The sequence below is a fragment of the Oncorhynchus mykiss genome, chromosome 31, assembly GCF_013265735.2.
Source record: "Oncorhynchus mykiss isolate Arlee chromosome 31, USDA_OmykA_1.1, whole genome shotgun sequence".
Taxonomy (NCBI): Eukaryota; Metazoa; Chordata; class Actinopteri; order Salmoniformes; family Salmonidae; genus Oncorhynchus; species Oncorhynchus mykiss.
In genome coordinates this window covers 5,509,188-5,527,490 of record NC_050571.1, presented here as the reverse complement: position 1 = coordinate 5,527,490, position 18,303 = coordinate 5,509,188, and the positions used below count along the sequence as shown (strand labels likewise).

General features: G+C 44.0%; 1 protein-coding gene across 2 annotated transcripts in view; it reads left to right on the top strand.

Annotated features, from left to right (window-relative positions):
• Positions 1-698: 698 nt before the first annotated feature.
• Positions 699-18,303, top strand: part of LOC110504358 (tetraspanin-17) — a 38,064-nt gene continuing 20,459 nt past the window's right edge. The window contains exons 1-2 of one of the 2 annotated variants that reach the window (XM_036969870.1): positions 699-886; positions 10,624-10,674. In XM_036969870.1, coding sequence (XP_036825765.1) covers positions 842-886; positions 10,624-10,674 — 96 coding nt within the window. In that variant the 5' untranslated portion in view covers positions 699-841. Of the gene's footprint in view, positions 1,337-10,623; positions 10,675-18,303 lie in introns of both variants that reach the window. The other variant, XM_036969869.1, reaches the window with a different exon arrangement.

Genomic DNA, 18,303 nt, shown 5'->3' with positions numbered 1-18,303 from the left:
TTGTTTCAAATCAAATATATATATATTTTTTTTTGGGGGGGGGGGTTGAAAAAATATCCAACCGTTGTTATGGAAGCGGGGGACTGTGTGTGGCTGTGTTTGGAAGCGGGGGACTGTGTGTGGCTGTGTTTGGAAGCGGGGGACTGTGTGTGGCTGTGTTTGGAAGCAGGGGACTGTGTGCGGCTGTGTTTGGAAGCGGGGGACTGTGTGTGGCTGTGCTTTGTGGGTGTTTGAGTGAGAATAAACACAGAGAGCCAAGCAGTAAAATCACATCCCCCTTCATTATAGATGCATTGTGCCGACAAGGTCAAAGAGCCATTCCTTCCAGACCCCGTGTTAAGTGTTAGCCAGACTATCACTGATAGGCTCACAGCCACAGCACAATCCCCCCCCCCCACAACATATATTTAAAGTTGTTAATTGCTGCACATTTTTGTCTTATTATGTATTGCTTAATTTTTGGTTGTTTTAGTTTAGTAGTTGTACAAGGTTTACATGTCATGATTTTTTTTTTTTAAGTAACATTTTAAACTGTCAAATAACAAATGCAAGAATTACCAGTGCCTCTTACTTGGTACATGTTATTATTGGTACGTTATTTATGTTGTACAAATAGCTAAATTGTTTTCAGAGGGGTATGTTCATTATTCACCATTGTTCTGTTTGGTCTGTGTACTGCACCAGTGGGGGGAAAAAGCAGCAGTGCTGTTCCCTGAATAACCCCAGTGCAGGTCTCGCTCTAGATATACAACTTGTCCAGATGGGTTTCTTCAGCTCAGTTCATTGGACAACGACGGTTGTTGTCAACAAGAAAAGGTGAAATGTAAAACAACCAAATGCTATGAACGGGAGAAATCGACTATATTTATATCATCAACAAAACAAAGTAATTCTTTGGATTTATTTTTATTTTTTAGCTTTCAACTATATGTTTAGTTATGGAGAGTAACGTTGTACGTTGAACCGCAGATGAATGTCTATTTTGTTTACACATCCAAAAGTGTTTTTGGATCTGTTGTTAGCTAGTAGGCTAACTAGCTAGCCGGCGATGTATTTGTGATTTGGCTGGCTAGCTAGCTGAATTTTCTTTCTTCTCAAAGTTGTTTTATGGAGATAGTTAGCTTGTGTGTTACACAAATAGTAGTTCGTTTGTCATTGACGTGATTGTAGGTTAGCTAACTAACCAGTGGCGTCTACATTGTTGGCTAGCTAGCTAGTTAGCCTCGACGTTTACAGGATGAGTAACGTTAGCAGTCAAAAACGCCAGCATTTTAAAGGAGCCGAAGTGAGCTGCAGTGTCAAATACTTCTTGTTTGGATTTAACATCATATTTTGGGTAAGTAGCTGACATTTTTGTATTTCACACCCGCATGTAATTATTCTAAACAATAGTTTTTCTAGTGCTGCCCGAAAGAGACAAATTAAACAAGTTAAAACTATGCTCGATCGCCTAGCCCTAAAACTATATTCCGATGTTCTTTATCGAATAAATCCTAAAATACTGTTCAGTAAGTTAGTCCCATTAGATAGTGATCATTTCCTGTTATTGATTTGGTGATGCTAGCTACCTTTCTTGACAGTGATCATCGGCCAGGTGAATGTGTCATACGTAACTTATGCATCCCACCATTATGAGTGATTTGTTAATTTGAAACGGTCAATTTTTCAATTTCCTCTCTCTCTCTCATATATATATATATATATAACTGTTTTATGATCAATCATCCATCTGCTAATATTTGACTCATTGGGCATTATTGTGCCTATTTGTGTGAAGTATATTGTGTGGTTCCCAGCAGCCCTAATGTGATAGTAATGTAGGACAGCAGAATGCCAACAATAGTAGGTAGTAACTTACACTGTGGGTGGGTGCTCCCCATAGTTCTGATGAATAGCTGTTTGTAGGGTAGGTTTGGGTGTGTATAGGCCTATGTGTGTTGGGCTATTGGAGTCAGACAGCTAGCTAACTGTCTCTGTACTCTACTGCCTTAATGCCTGTCCTATCCGTGCCTGTTAACCTCATACAATAGCCACTCTCACTCTGAGCTAACCTACTCCACCCATACACACCTCTTAAAGCATGGCTTAGACAGTGAGCTAGTGTACAGTACACAGTAGCCACTGAGTCCATTGTCAGCAACACTGTCATGGTCACACACAAAGAGCTGATAGGCTACTAGCCAGGGACATTATTTCATGTTGCAAGCCTAAGTAGTAATTATAAAACTGGTTGTTTGGGTGCTGATTGGATGATAGCAGGGAGTTATAGTGCCACAGTCCCTGAATTCTTCAGGTAATACCTGTGAACAGTTCTATTAGATTTAATAATTCTCTTCCACTGTCCCACATTCCAGCCAGTCAATTTATAAACTTAATCTCCCATAGTAAAACGTGTCTAGATAATATTTCCCCATGCTATTAGACTAGGATTTGGTTTGCAACATTTGGGGTTTGTCTAAACTTTGCAGTCTGCCTCTCTGACCTGTGGAAAATGTTTTGTTTTTTGTGTGATCTCCACCGTGCCATGCAAATATGAACGTCATCATTTTTGGACAGAAAGTTTCAGATTTTTGCAATGTTACAATGTCTACCCACACACTCACTGGACTCTACCCACACACTCACTAGACTCTACCCACACACTCACTAGACTGACATTCCAACACACACATACATGCAAACACACACCAGTGGAGGCTGCTAAGGGAAGGGCGGCTCATAATAATGTCTGGAACGAAGCAAATAGATTGGCGTCAAATACATGGAAACCATTTTTTTTTTAATGCTATGATACCATTCCCCTAATTCCTCTCCAGCCATTACCACGAGCTCATCCTCCCCAATTAAGGTGCCACCAACCTCCTGTGACACACACACACACGTGCATGTTGACGACACACACACTCACACATAGACAGTCTTTCATACACTGCTGCTACTCTTTTTATTGTCTATCCTGATTGCCTGGTCACTTACCCCTTCCCACATGTACCTCAACTACCCCGTACCCCTGAACATTGACTAGGCACTGGTACTTCCTGTATATAGCCATGTTATTACCTGGTACTCCCTGTATATAGCCTAGTTATTACCTGGTACTCCCTGTATATAGCCATGTTATTACCTGGTACTTCCTGTATATAGCCTAGTTATTACCTGGTACTCCCTGTATATAGCCATGTTATTACCTGGTACTCCCTGTATATAGCCATGTTATTACCTGGTACTCCCTGTATATAGCCATGTTATTACCTAGTACTCCCTGTATATAGCCATGTTATTACCTGGTACTCCCTGTATATAGCCATGTTATTACCTGGTACTCCCTGTATATAGTTATGTTATTACCTGGTACTCCCTGTATATAGCCATGTTATTACCTGGTACTCCCTGTATATAGCCATGTTATTACCTGGTACTCCCTGTATATAGTTATGTTATTACCTGGTACTCCCTGTATATAGCCATGTTATTACCTGGTACTCCCTGTATATAGCCATGTTATTACCTGGTACTCCCTGTATACAGCCATGTTATTACCTGGTACTCCCTGTATATAGCCATGTTATTACCTGGTACTCCCTGTATATAGCCATGTTATTACCTGGTACTCCCTGTATATAGATAGCCATGTTATTACCTGGTACTCCCTGTATATAGCCATGTTATTACCTGGTACTCCCTGTATATAGCCATGTTATTACCTGGTACTCCCTGTATATAGCCATGTTATTACCTGGTACTCCCTGTATATAGCCATGTTATTACCTGGTACTCCCTGTATATAGCCATGTTATTACCTGGTACTCCCTGTATATAGATAGCCATGTTATTACCTGGTACTCCCTGTATATAGATAGCCATGTTATTACCTGGTACTCCCTGTATATAGATAGCCATGTTATTACCTGGTACTCCCTGTATATAGCCATGTTATTACCTGGTACTCCCTGTATATAACCATGTTATTACCTGGTTCTCCCTGTATATAGCCTAGTTATTACCTGGTACTCCCTGTATATAGCCATGTTATTACCTGGTACTCCCTGTATATAACCTTGTTATTACCTGGTACTCCCTGTATATAGCCATGTTATTACCTGGTACTCCCTGTATATAACCTTGTTATTACCTGGTACTCCCTGTATATAACCATGTTATTACCTGGTACTCCCTGTATATAGCCATGTTATTACCTGGTACTCCCTGTATATAACCTTGTCATTACCTGGTACTCCCTGTATATAACCATGTTACTACCAGGTACTTCCTGTATATAGCCATGTTATTTTTATACTATTTCCTTTTAACTCAAATAATGTATATTTTTTTCAGCTCTGCTTTGTTGGGACGTAAGTTAGCATTTCACTGTAGAGGCTACACCTGTTGCATTCGGCGCATGTGACCAATACAATTTGATTTGAACTGTGCGTGAGGTGCTTCAGGGGTGCATTCATTCCTCCGATTTTTATTGCAAATGTTTCTTAAACAGAAGGAGATGGGACATCTTTGAATTTGTCCAATAGAAGCTCCTTTTGCAGTCTAGGTTGTAGCAACCTTATGGGTATAGGGAACATTAAAGTATCATTTAGTATCCTAAACTTATCCATGTTACATTGAACTGGGTGAATGGAATATGAACAACAGTCCTCCAATATGCTGCTAGGCTAACTGCTAGACCTATAAGGAAGTAGGCTAGCTAACTTGAGACCTACTAGGCCTCCAGATTTCTTTCTAATGGTCATTTTGGTTAGTTGTTGACTTCCAGAAATAACACCTACCTGTCTAGCTCAGCGATTCTCAGCTGGTGGGTCGCGTTTTTTTTGAGTAAAAACATAACATTTGTTTGAATGATGAAGTTAGTGTGTATAATTGTTAATTTACGATTGTAAATCATTTCATCTCGGAACAAATTGTCTTCAAACAGAACTATCGGCAAGGGCATTTTGGTAGATTTTATTTTTTTTTGGTCTCAAGCCAGTGAGTTTAATATTCTTCGGCAAGAATTTGGGCAACATTTTATTATTGACAATGAAAGAGGTGAGAATGTTGTTCCCTTGTTGTTATGTAATTGCTACATTTACTATCAATGTAGCGTAACTAAAAGCGTTTTCTCCAGATTGTATTTTGGGTGCCGAGGATAAACCAGTTGAGAACCACTAATCTAGCTTGTAAACATAATTAGCCGACTGTCTCTTATCCACGTCGTCATTAATCACGTTTTTCACTCCACTTCTCAGATGTTCTGCGAACCTTACAGGGTTGTAATTACCAGAAGATTAAGAAGATGGAGGCTCAGAGTGTCTGAGCAGCCTGAATGTTATCTGCATGAACCTTATGGTCTCTACTGTTACATTATACAACTCTGTAAATATCAGGTCTCTACTATAACATTATACAACTCTGTAAATATCTTAATGTAGTCTAGTCCCTGGGAAAGGCAGTTGTGTGGTTTGTTGCAACAAACCACACAACACATCCAGTCGTCTGATAGGCCCTACGTTGATTACACAGTATGAGATGTGGTGAATTGGGAATGTTTGAATCTTTTTGTGTGTGTGTCGTATCACCAGCAGAGTATATAACCAATGCAAGTGGTTGGCTTTGAAAGGTCATTCATTCATCTGTTGATGAAAGTGTCTAGTATGTAGGCCCTTCCCTAGTTTATTTAAAGCACTGAGATGAGCATGGGACTGGTTGTGTAGCCTAGGGTTAAGGTTGGGGAAACTGAGGTTAACACACACTCACACTCTGAGGCGTAGGATAACCGGATCATATGGATTAAAGGAGAGCTTCTCCCCCCAACTGTCTATAATCCTACTGTCCACATGGAGATAGGATGGAATCCCTAGCCGCAGTGTGATTATGATACATACACCCAAACATGAGAGATGGAGAGAGAGATGGAGAAAGAGAGATAGATGGAGAGAGAGGTGGAGATGGAGAGAAAGGTGGAGGGAGAGAGAGAGATGGAGAAAGAGAGAGAGAGAAAGCTGGAGAGAGAGGTGGAGATGGGGAGAGATGGAGGGAGCGCGAGAGAGAGATGGAGGGAGCGCGAGAGAGAGCTGGAGGGAGCGTGCGAGAGAGAGATGGAGGGAGAGCGAGAGAGAGATGGAGGGAGAGCGAGAGAGATGGAGGGAGTGTGAGAGAGATGGAAGTAGAGAGCGATGTAGAAAGAGAGGTAGAGAGAGAGAGAGAGAGCAGTTGAGTGAGCGTTTCCATCTCGCTAATCCCACTGGATTAGTTTGATGGGACTATACTAACGTCTGATCTCCAGCTAATACCTCACCTGGACTCACTCTGGTGTACTCCCGAGTAGAGGTCGACCGATTATGATTTTTCAACACCGATACCGATTATTGGAGGACCAAAAAAGCCGATACCGATTAATCTGCAGATTTGTATTTTATTTTTATTATTTGTAATAATGACAACAATACTGAATTAACACTTATTTTAACTTAATATAATACATCAATAAAAATAAATTTAGCCTTGTCAGGCGCCAATTCGTTGATATATATGTTGAAGAGGGTGGGGCTTAAGCTGCATCCCTGTCTCACCCCACGACCCTGTGTGAAGAAATGTGTGTTTTTTGCCCATTTTAACCGCACACTTGTTGTTTGTGTACATGGATTTTATAAGGTCATATGTTTTACCCCCAACACCACTTTCCATCAATTTGTATAGCAGACACTCATGCCAAATTGAGTTGAAGGCTTTTTTGAAATCAACAAAGCATGAGAAGACTTTGCCTTTGTTTTGATTTGTTTGGTTTGTCAATATAAATGGTATCCACGAGTTCATTTGACTCTAGATAAAGTGCCACATTCCCAAAATGATCCCTTTTTTAAAACAATTTGTCTGAACAACCTCTCGCGCTCGCTCTCGTTAATGTCACCTCTCCCAGCTTTTACTGACACCTACCCATGAGCACCCTCTCTTTCCATTCACTGTAACCAGCATCCTCACCCACTGAGCACCGACACCGGACACCAATGGATATTGACAGACTGGACTGGACCAAATCTGAACCTATCGTAGACGTACAGTACCAGTCAAAAGTTTGGACACGCCCACTCATTCCAGGGTTTTTTCTTTATTTGGACTAGTTTCTACATTGTAGAATAATAGTGAAGACAACCAAAACTATGAAATAACACATGTGGAATCATGTAGTAACCAAAAAAGTGTTGATTTGAGATTCTTCAAAGTAGCCACCCTTTGCCTTGATGACAGCTTTGCACACTCTTGGCATTCTCTCAACCAGGTTGGTTGGTTTCCCTGCTCACCCAGTATCTCTCCTGGAGGTTGGTTGGTCTCCCTGCTCACCCAGTATCTCTCCTGGAGTTTGGTTGGTCTCCCTGCTCACCCAGTATCTCTCCTGGAGGATGGTTGGCCACCCTGCTCACCCAGTATCTCTCCTGGACTATGGTTGGCCACCCTGCTCACCCAGTATCTCTCCTGGAGGATGGTTGGCCACCCTGCTCATCCAGTATCTCTCCTGGAGGATGGTTGGCCACCCTGCTCATCTAGTATCTCTCCTGGAGGATGGTTGGCCACCCTGCTCACCCAGTATCTCTCCTGTAGGATGGTTGGCCACCCTGCTCACCCAGTATCTCTCCTGGAGGATGGTTGGCCACCCTGCTCACCCAGTATCTCTCCTGGAGGATGGTTGGCCACCCTGCTCACCCAGTATCTCTCCTGGAGGATGGTTGGCCACCCTGCTCACCCAGTATCTCGCCTGGAGGATGGTTGGTCTCCCTGAGACATTACAACCAAATGCTTGATATGTCTTTTAAAATAATTCCTCGTTCAGTGAACCAGGTGGGTGAGGTAGCCAACTGAGATGTTTATCTATTTATAAATATTCAGTGTTCAGGGGAGATCTTGACAGCATTGGAGTTTCTTATCAATTAGGCTATTCTAAGAATATTTTTTTACTTTGTCAGAATTACATGGCCAGTACTGAATAGAGGAGAATCAATTGGCCAATTGTGAGCGCTTCAGAGATTGTTTTACAACCGATGTATGCAGCATTGGTTTCATCAACTGAACGTCTGTGTGAACTGCTTCTCAGGCAACCAGACAAGCTTTAATGTCTTTTTGTACTGAACTATACTCTACTGTACTGTATCGGACTCTACAGTACTGAACTATACTGTACTGTATTAAAGTCTACTTTACTGAACTATACTCTACTGTACTTGTATTGGACTCTACGGTACTGAACTATACTGTACTGTATTGAACTCTACGGTACTGTGCTATACTCTATTGTACTGTATTGAACTCTACAGTACTGTGCTATACTCTATTGTACTGTATTGAACTCTACGGTACTGTGCTATACTCTATTGTACTGTATTGAACTCTACGGTACTGTGCTATACTCTATTGTACTGTATTGAACTCTACGGTACTGTGCTATACTCTATTGTACTGTATTGAACTCTACGGTACTGTGCTATACCCTATTGTACTGTATTGAACTCTACGGTACTGTGCTATACTCTAATGTGCTCTATTGAACTCTACGGTACTGTGCTATACTCTATTGTACTGTATTGAACTCTACGGTACTGTGCTATACTCTATTGTACCGTATTGAACTCTACGGTACTGTGCTATACTCTATTGTACTGTATTGAACTCTACGGTACTGTGCTATACTCTATTGTACCGTATTGAACTCTACGGTACTGTGCTATACTCTATTGTACTGTATTGAACTCTACGGTACTGTGCTATACTCTATTGTACTGTATTGAACTCTACGGTACTGTGCTATACTCTATTGTACTGTATTGAACTCTACGGTACTGTGCTATACTCTAATGTGCTCTATTGAACTCTACGGTACTGAACTATACTCTATTATACTGTGTTGAACTCTACGGTACTGAACTATACTCTATTGTACTGTATTGAACTCTACGGTACTGTGCTATACTCTAATGTGCTCTATTGAACTCTACGGTACTGAACTATACTCTATTGTACTGTGTTGAACTCTACGGTACTGTGCTATACTCTATTGTACTGTGTTGAACTCTACGGTACTGAACTATACTCTATTGTACTGTGTTGAACTCTACGGTACTGTGCTATACTCTAATGTGCTCTATTGAACTCTACGGTACTGAACTATACTCTATTGTACTGTGTTGAACTCTACGGTACTGTGCTATACTCTATTGTACTGTGTTGAACTCTACGGTACTGAACTATACTCTATTGTACTGTATTGAACTCTACGGTACTGTGCTATACTCTATTGTACTGTGTTGAACTCTACGGTACTGAACTATACTCTACTTGACTGTACTGTTCTCTTTGAATGAACCTATTTGTCTCCCTCTGATTTTTTTTGGGGGTCTGTGTTACTGAAGAGTAACATCAACTGCTAACAACTATATATACAAAAGTATGTGGACACCTCTTCAAATGAGTGTATTTGTCTATTTCAGCCACACCCGTTGCTGACAAGTGTATAAAATTGAGCACACTGTCATGCAATCTCCATAGACAAACACTGGCTGTAGAATGGCCTCGCTGAAGAGCTCAGTAACTTTCAACGTTGCACCGTCATAGGATGCCACTTTTCCAACAAGTCAGTTTGCAAAATGTCTTCCCTGTTAGACCTGCCCCGGTCAACTGGAAGTGCTGTTATTATGAATTGCAAACATGTAGGAGCAACAACGGCTCAGCCGAGAAGTGGTAGGCCACATAACCTCACATAACAGGACCGCCGAGTGCTGAAGAGCGTAAAAATCTTCTATATTCGGTTGTAACACTCACTACTGAGGTCCAGACTGCCTCTGGAAGCAACGTCAGCTCAAGAACTGTTCGTCTGAAGCTTCATGAAATGGGTTTCCATGGCCGAGCAGCCACACACAAGCCTAAGATCACCATGCTCAATGCCAAGCGTCGGCTGGAGTGGTGTAAAACTCGCCTCCATTGGATTATGGAGTGATGAATCATGCTTCACCATCTGACAATCCAATGGACGAATCTGAGTTTGGCGGATGCCAGGAGAATGCTACCTGCGCCCAACATACAATGACATTCTAGACGACTTTGTGGAAACTGTTTGTGCAAGGCCCTTTCCTGTTTCAGCATAACAATGCCTCCGTGCACAAACCGAGGTCTGTACGGAAATGGTTTTGTGGAAGAACTTGACTGGCCTCCACAGAGCCCTGACCTCAACCCCATCGAACGCCTTCGCGATGAATTGGAAAGCCAACTGTGAGCCAGGCTTCATCACCCAACATCAGTGCCCGACCTCACTAATGTTCATGGCTGAATGAAAGCAAGTCCCCACAGCAATGTTCCAAAATCTAGTGGAAAGACATCCCAGAAGAGTGGAGGCTGTTATAGCAGCAATGTTCCAACATCTAGAGGAAAACCTTCCCAGAAGAGTGAAGACTGTTATAGCAGCAAAGGGGGGACCATTAATAACTCCTTATTAATGCCCATGATTTTAGAATGAAATGTTTGACGAGCAGGTGTCCACATACTTTTGCTAATGTAGTGGTTATGTGTACAGTCAGTTTACTGTGATGGAATATGTGTAGTGTTTGTATGTCAGGTAACCTTCTGTTTCTGTGTTTTATTCAACAGCTACTGGGAGCAGCCTTCCTGGGCATAGGACTGTGGGCATGGGCCGAGAAGGTAAGAAACATTTATTATGCAAATATTTTCATGACATTTTTTCAGGTATCCGGATAGTCCAAATTCTAAACAAAATATCTTTAAAAAAAAAAAAAAAAAAAAATAGCAAACATGGTGCTTTTCTCTGGTTGTTTGGCTAACAGCAGAAGAGAAGTCAGATTTTTCACCGTGATCGAACTGGTCATGGCTTTTCTGGTGAATATTTTGCATTGATCTGTGTCAGGTATTGTTGAAACTCTCTTATCTGAGCACCTGTAGATGCTATTTGAATTGGGGGAATAGCATGCTGATGTCAGGGTAGCCTGGATGGAATAATACATGCTGATGTCAGGGTAGCCTGGATGGAATAATACATACTGATGTCAGGGTAGCCTGGATGGAATAATACATACTGATGTCAGGGTAGCCTGGATGGAATAATACATACTGATGTCAGGGTAGCCTGGATGGAATAATACATACTGATGTCAGGGTAGCCTGGATGGAATAATACATACTGATGTCAGGGTAGCCTGGATGGAATAATACATACTGATGTCAGGGTAGCCTGGTTGGAATTATACATACTGATGTCAGGGTAGCCTGGATGGAATAATACATACTGATGTCAGGGTAGCCTGGATGGAATAATACATACTGATGTCAGGGTAGCCTGGATGGAATAATACATACTGATGTCAGGGTAGCCTGGGGGGTTAAATACATACTGATGTCAGGGTAGCCTGGATGGAATAATACATACTGATGTCAGGGTAGCCTGGATGGAATAACACATACTGATGTCAGGGTAGCCTGGATGGAATAATACATACTGATGTCAGGGTAGCCTGGATGGAATAATACATACTGATGTCAGGGTAACCTGGATGGAATAATACATACTGATGTCAGGGTAGCCTGGATGGAATAATACATACTGATGTCAGGGTAGCCTGGATGGAATTATACATACTGATGTCAGGGTAGCCTGGATGGAATAATACGTGCTCATATCAGGGTAGCCTGGATGGAATAATACATACTGATGTCAGGGTAGCCTGGATGGAATAATACATACTGATGTCAGGGTAGCCTGGATGGAATTATACATACTGATGTCAGGGTAGCCTGGATGGAATAATACATACTGATGTCAGGGTAGCCTGGATGGAATAATACATACTGATGTCAGGGTAGCCTGGATGGAATAATACATACTGATGTCAGGGTAGCCTGGATGGAATAATACATACTGATGTCAGGGTAGCCTGGATGGAATAATACATACTGATGTCAGGGTAGCCTGGATGGAATAATACTTGCTCATATCAGGGTAGCCTGGATGGAATTATACATACTGATGTCAGGGTAGCCTGGATGGAATTATACATACTGATGTCAGGGTAGCCTGGATGGAATAATACATACTGATGTCAGGGTAGCCTGGATGGAATAATACATACTGATGTCAGGGTAGCCTGGATGGAATAATACATACTGATGTCAGGGTAGCCTGGATGGAATAATACATACTGATGTCAGGGTAGCCTGGATGGAATAATACTTGCTCATATCAGGGTAGCCTGGATGGAATTATACATACTGATGTCAGGGTAGCCTGGATGGAATTATACATACTGATGTCAGGGTAGCCTGGATGGAATAATACATACTGATGTCAGGGTAGCCTGGATGGAATAATACATACTGATGTCAGGGTAGCCTGGATGGAATAATACTTGCTCATATCAGGGTAGCCTGGATGGAATTATACATACTGATGTCAGGGTAGCCTGGATGGAATTATACATACTGATGTCAGGGTAGCCTGGATGGAATAATACATACTGATGTCAGGGTAGCCTGGATGGAATAATACATACTGATGTCAGGGTAGCCTGGATGGAATAATACATACTGATGTCAGGGTAGCCTGGATGGAATAATACATACTGATGTCAGGGTAGCCTGGATGGAATAATACATACTGATGTCAGGGTAGCCTGGATGGAATAATACATACTGATGTCAGGGTAGCCTGGATGGAATAATACATACTGATGTCAGGGTAGCCTGGATGGAATAATACATACTGATGTCAGGGTAGCCTGGATGGAATAATACATACTGATATCAGGGTAGCCTGGGGGGTTAAATACATACTGATGTCAGGGTAGCCTGGATGGAATAATACATACTGATGTCAGGGTAGCCTGGATGGAATAATACATACTGATGTCAGGGTAGCCTGGATGGAATAATACATACTGATGTCAGGGTAGCCTGGATGGAATTATACATACTGATGTCAGGGTAGCCTGGATGGAATAATACGTGCTCATATCAGGGTAGCCTGGATGGAATAATACATACTGATGTCAGGGTAGCCTGGATGGAATAATACATACTGATGTCAGGGTAGCCTGGATGGAATTATACATACTGATGTCAGGGTAGCCTGGATGGAATAATACATACTGATGTCAGGGTAGCCTGGATGGAATTATACATACTGATGTCAGGGTAGCCTGGATGGAATAATACTTGCTCATATCAGGGTAGCCTGGGGGGTTAAATACATACTTTACCCTGATCTCCGTTCAGCACTGTGACTTTACCCTAATCTCCCTTCAGCCCAGCACTGTGACTTTACCCTGATATAATTTTCAGCCCAGCACGGTGACTTTACCCTGATCTCCCTTCAGCCCAGCACTGTGACTTTACCCAGATCTCCATTCAGCCCAGCACTGTGACTTTACCCTGACCTCCCTTCAGCCCAGCACTGTGACTTTACCCTGATATCCCTTCAGCCCAGCACTGTGACTTTACCCTAAACTCCCTTCAGCCCAGCACTGTGACTCTACCCTAATCTCCCTTCAGCCCAGCACTGTGACTTTACCCTGATCTCCCTTTTTATTTATTTTTTTATTTCACCTTTATTTAACCAGGTAGGCTAGTTGAGAACACCTTTATTTAACCAGGTAGGCTAGTTGAGAACAAGTTCTCATTTGCAACTGCGACCTGGCCAAGATAAAGCATAGCAGTATGAGCAGACAACACAGAGTTACACATGGAGTAAACAATTAACAATTACCCTGACCTCCCTTCAGCCCAGCACTGTGACTTTACCCTGACCTCCCTTCAGCACTGTGACTTTACCCTGACCTCCCTTCAGCCCAGCACTGTGACTTTACCCTGAACTACCTTCAGCCCAGCACTGTGACTTTACCCTGATATAATTTTCAGCCCAGCACGGTGACTTTACCCTGATCTCCCTTCAGCCCAGCACTGTGACTTTACCCTGATCTCCCTTCAGCCCAGCACTGTGACTTTACCCTGACCTCCCTTCAGCCCAGCACTGTGACTTTACCCTGATATCCCTTCAGCCCAGCACTGTGACTTTACCCTAAACTCCCTTCAGCCCAGCACTGTGACTCTACCCTAATCTCCCTTCAGCCCAGCACTGTGACTTTACCCTGATCTCCCTTCAGCCCAGCACTGTGACTTTACCCTGACCTCCCTTCAGCCCAGCACTGTGACTTTACCCTGACCTCCCTTCAGCACTGTGACTTTACCCTGACCTCCCTTCAGCCCAGCACTGTGACTTTACCCTGATCTCCCTTCAGCCCAGCACTGTGACTTTACCCTAATCTTCCTTCAGCCCAGCACTGTGACTTTACCCTGAACTCCCTTCAGCCCAGCATTGTGACTTTACCCTGATATCATCTTCAGCCCAGCACTGTGACTTTATCCTAATCTCCCTTCAGCCTAGCACTGTGACTTTACCCTAATCTCCCTTCAGCCCAGCACTGTGACTTTAACCTGATATAATTTTCAGCCCAGCACGGTGACTTTACCCTGACCTCCGTTCAGCCCAGCACTGTGACTTTACCCTGACCTCCGTTCAGCCCAGCACTGTGACTTTACCCCGACCTCCCTTCAGCCCAGCACTGTGACTTTACCCTCATTTCCCTCAATAATAAAGAACCTTGTTAGTTAACAGCTACGGCTGGCTAAATAGAAAAGTCTAATTTTACATTTAGATTACAATGACATCACTTTTAAAATATGGGGAATTGTCATTGTGTGTACCGGACCCTCACACAACAACCACTACCACAATGAGAAACCATATGCTTTACATTTGAGAGACAGCGATCACCATCAGACATATTAGTTATGTCTTTGTATCTAGGACGCGGTATGTCTGACAGCAGATAACTACAGATTAGATGACATATTTTAATGTCAGTCTGGGTAATAACATTTCTTTGCCCCTCTCTGTCTCTAACCTCGGTCTCTCTTTCTGTCCTCTGCTCTCTCTCTGTCTACCTCTACCTTCATCGTCTCGCTCTCTCAATCTTCTCCTTCTCTCTACACCCCCCTCTCTCTCTCTTCTCCCTCGCTCTACACCCCCTCTCTCTCTCTTCTCCCTCGCTCTACACCCCCTCTCTCTCTCTTCTCCCTCGCTCTACACCTCCTCTCTCTTCTCCCTCTCTCTACAACCCCTCTCTCTTCTCCCTCTCTCTACAACCCCTCTCTCTTCTCCCTCTCTCTACAACCCCTCTCTCTTCTCCCTCTCTCTACAACCCCTCTCTCTTCTCCCTCTCTCTACAACCCCTCTTTCTCCCTCTCTCTACAACCCCTCTCTCTTCTCCCTCGCTCTACACCCCCCCTCTCTCTCTTTCTGTCCATCCCAATAAACTGAAGGTCAGGTAGAAGATGTTGTTCTGTGATGTGTTGAAAGTGGGATACATTCAGAACCTCATTACAGGTTAACAATTCCTAAATGGTCAATTAGGTCATTAATTAGCTGGAAATGGACCAGTCAAGATGTTAATGGCCAATGTGGAAACGGTCTGCTGTTTTGTAATACTGTTAGGATGATGTTAGGATTCATACTGAATTCATGTTCCAACAGGTTGCTTTTTCTTAACACATTAAGTCATGCATAAGATCTAAGTCATACTACAGTATTTTGTAGGTCAAGGTTAGCTTGACAACAAAGAGCCTTTTGTAGAAGGTCTCCAGTTTCCTGTGTAACCACAACATAAAAGGATCATATGAACCACAAGAGGAATCTGTGCCATAGATGATTCTGTGGTGCCGTAGCCTCAGGTTGAGGTCAAGGATCATGGCCCAGTTTCTTTTTTGGATTACACCACACCTGAGAAGGCTACAGAATGGAGAAACTAGAGCTCAGAATGCCACCAGAAGCCAAATTCCAATGTCAATCAATCAATCAAATGTATTTATAAAGCCCTTCTTACATCAGCTGATATCTCAAAGTGCTGTACAGAAACCCAGCCTAAAACCCCAAACAGCAAGCAATGCAGGTGTAGAAGCACGGTGGCTAGGAAAAACTCCCTAGAAAGACAGGAACTTAGGAAGAAACCTAGAGAGGAACCAGGCTCTGAGGGTTGGCCAGTCCTGTTCTGGCTGTACTGGTGGAGATTATAACAGAACATGGCCAAGATATTCAAACGTTCATAAATGACCAGCATGGTAAAATAATAATAATCACAGTAGTTGTCGAGGATGCAGCAAGTCAGCACCTCAGGAGTAAATGTCAGTTGGTTTTTCATAGCCGATCATTAAGAGTATCTCTACCACTCCTGCTGTCTCTAGAGAGTTGAAAACAGCAGGTCTGGGACAGGTAGCACGTCTGGAGGGACAGGTAGCACGTCCGGTGAACAGGTCAGGATTCCATAGCCGCAGGCAGAACAGTTGAAACTGGATCAGCAGCACGGCCAGGTGGACTGGGGACAGCAAGGAGTCATCATGCCAGGTAGTCCTGAGGCATGGTCCTAGGGCTCAGGTCCTCCAAAAAAGAGTGAGCGAGAAAGAGAGGGAGCATACTTAAATTCACACAGGACACCGGGTAAGACAGGAGAAATTCTCCAGAAATAACCGACTGACCCTTGACCCCTGACACAAACTACTGCAGCATAAATTCCGGGGAAAGAGAAAGGATGTCTTCAGGGCAGAATGTGAATTGGGCAGCTAGAGTGAGAGAGGAAGTCACCTGAAGTTGACCAGTACCCAGCCACAGGGTTTAGAGGGGGAGGCAGGGTGTTAGGGGGAAGCAGAGTGTTAGGGGAAAGAGAAAGGATGTCTTCAGGGCAGAATGTGAATTGGGCAGCTAGAGTGAGAGAGGAAGTCACCTGAAGTTGACCAGTACCCAGCCACAGGGTTTAGAGGGGGAGGCAGGGTGTTAGGGGGAAGCAGAGTGTTAGGGGAAAGAGAAAGGATGTCTTCAGGGCAGAATGTGAATTGGGCAGCTAGAGTGAGAGAGGAAGTCACCTGAAGTTGACCAGTACCCAGCCACAGGGTTTAGAGGGGGAGGCAGGGTGTTAGGGGGAAGCAGAGTGTTAGGGGAAAGAGAAAGGATGTCTTCAGGGCAGAATGTGAATTGGGCAGCTAGAGTGAGAGAGGAAGTCACCTGAAGTTGACCAGTACCCAGCCACAGGGTTTAGAGGGGGAGGCAGGGTGTTAGGGGGAAGCAGAGTGTTAGGGGAAAGAGAAAGGATGTCTTCAGGGCAGAATGTGAATTGGGCAGCTAGAGTGAGAGAGGAAGTCACCTGAAGTTGACCAGTACCCAGCCACAGGGTTTAGAGGGGGAGGCAGGGTGTTAGGGGGAAGCAGAGTGTTAGGGGAAAGAGAAAGGATGTCTTCAGGGCAGAATGTGAATTGGGCAGCTAGAGTGAGAGAGGAAGTCACCTGAAGTTGACCAGTACCCAGCCACAGGGTTTAGAGGGGGAAGCAGGGTGTTAGGGGGAAGCAGGGTGTTAGGGGGAAGCAGGGTGTTAGGGGAAAGCAGGGTGTTAGGGGAAAGCAGGGTGTTAGGGGGAAGCAGAGTGTTAGGGGAAAGCAGGGTGTTAGGGGGAAGCAGGGTGTTAGGGGAAAGCAGAGTGTTAGGGGGAAGCAGAGTGTTAGGGGGAAGCAGAGTGTTAGGGGGAAGCAGAGTGTTAGGGGGAAGCAGGGTGTTAGGGGAAAGCAGGGTGTTAGGGGGAAGCAGGGTGTTAGGGGGAAGCAGGGTGTTAGGGGAAAGCAGAGTGTTAGGGGGAAGCAGAGTGTTAGGGGGAAGCAGAGTGTTAGGGGGAAGCAGAGTGTTAGGGGGAAGCAGAGTGTTAGGGGAAAGCAGGGTGTTAGGGGGAAGCAGGGTGTTAGGGGAAAGCAGAGTGTTAAGGGGAAGCAGAGTGTTAGGGGGAAGCAGGGTGTTAGGGGAAGCAGGGTGTTAGGGGAAAGCAGAGTGTTAGGGGAAGCAGAGTGTTAGGGGGAAGCAGAGTGTTAGGGGAAAGCAGAGTGTTAGGGGGAAGCAGGGTGTTAGGGGAAGCAGAGTGTTAGGGGGAAGCAGGGTGTTAGGGGAAAGCAGAGTGTTAGGGGAAAGCAGAGTGTTAGGGGAAGCAGAGTGATAGGGGAAGCAGAGTGTTAGGGGGAAGCAGAGTGTTAGGGGGAAGCAGGGTGTTAGGGGAAGCAGAGTGTTAGGGGGAAGCAGGGTGTTAGGGGGAAGCAGGGTGTTAGGGGAAGCAGGGTGTTAGGGGGAAGCAGCGTGTTAAGGGGAAGCAGAGTGTTAAGGGGAAGCAGAGTGTTAGGGGGAAGCAGAGTGTTAGGGGGAAGCAGGGTGTTAGGGGGAAGCAGGAAGCAGAG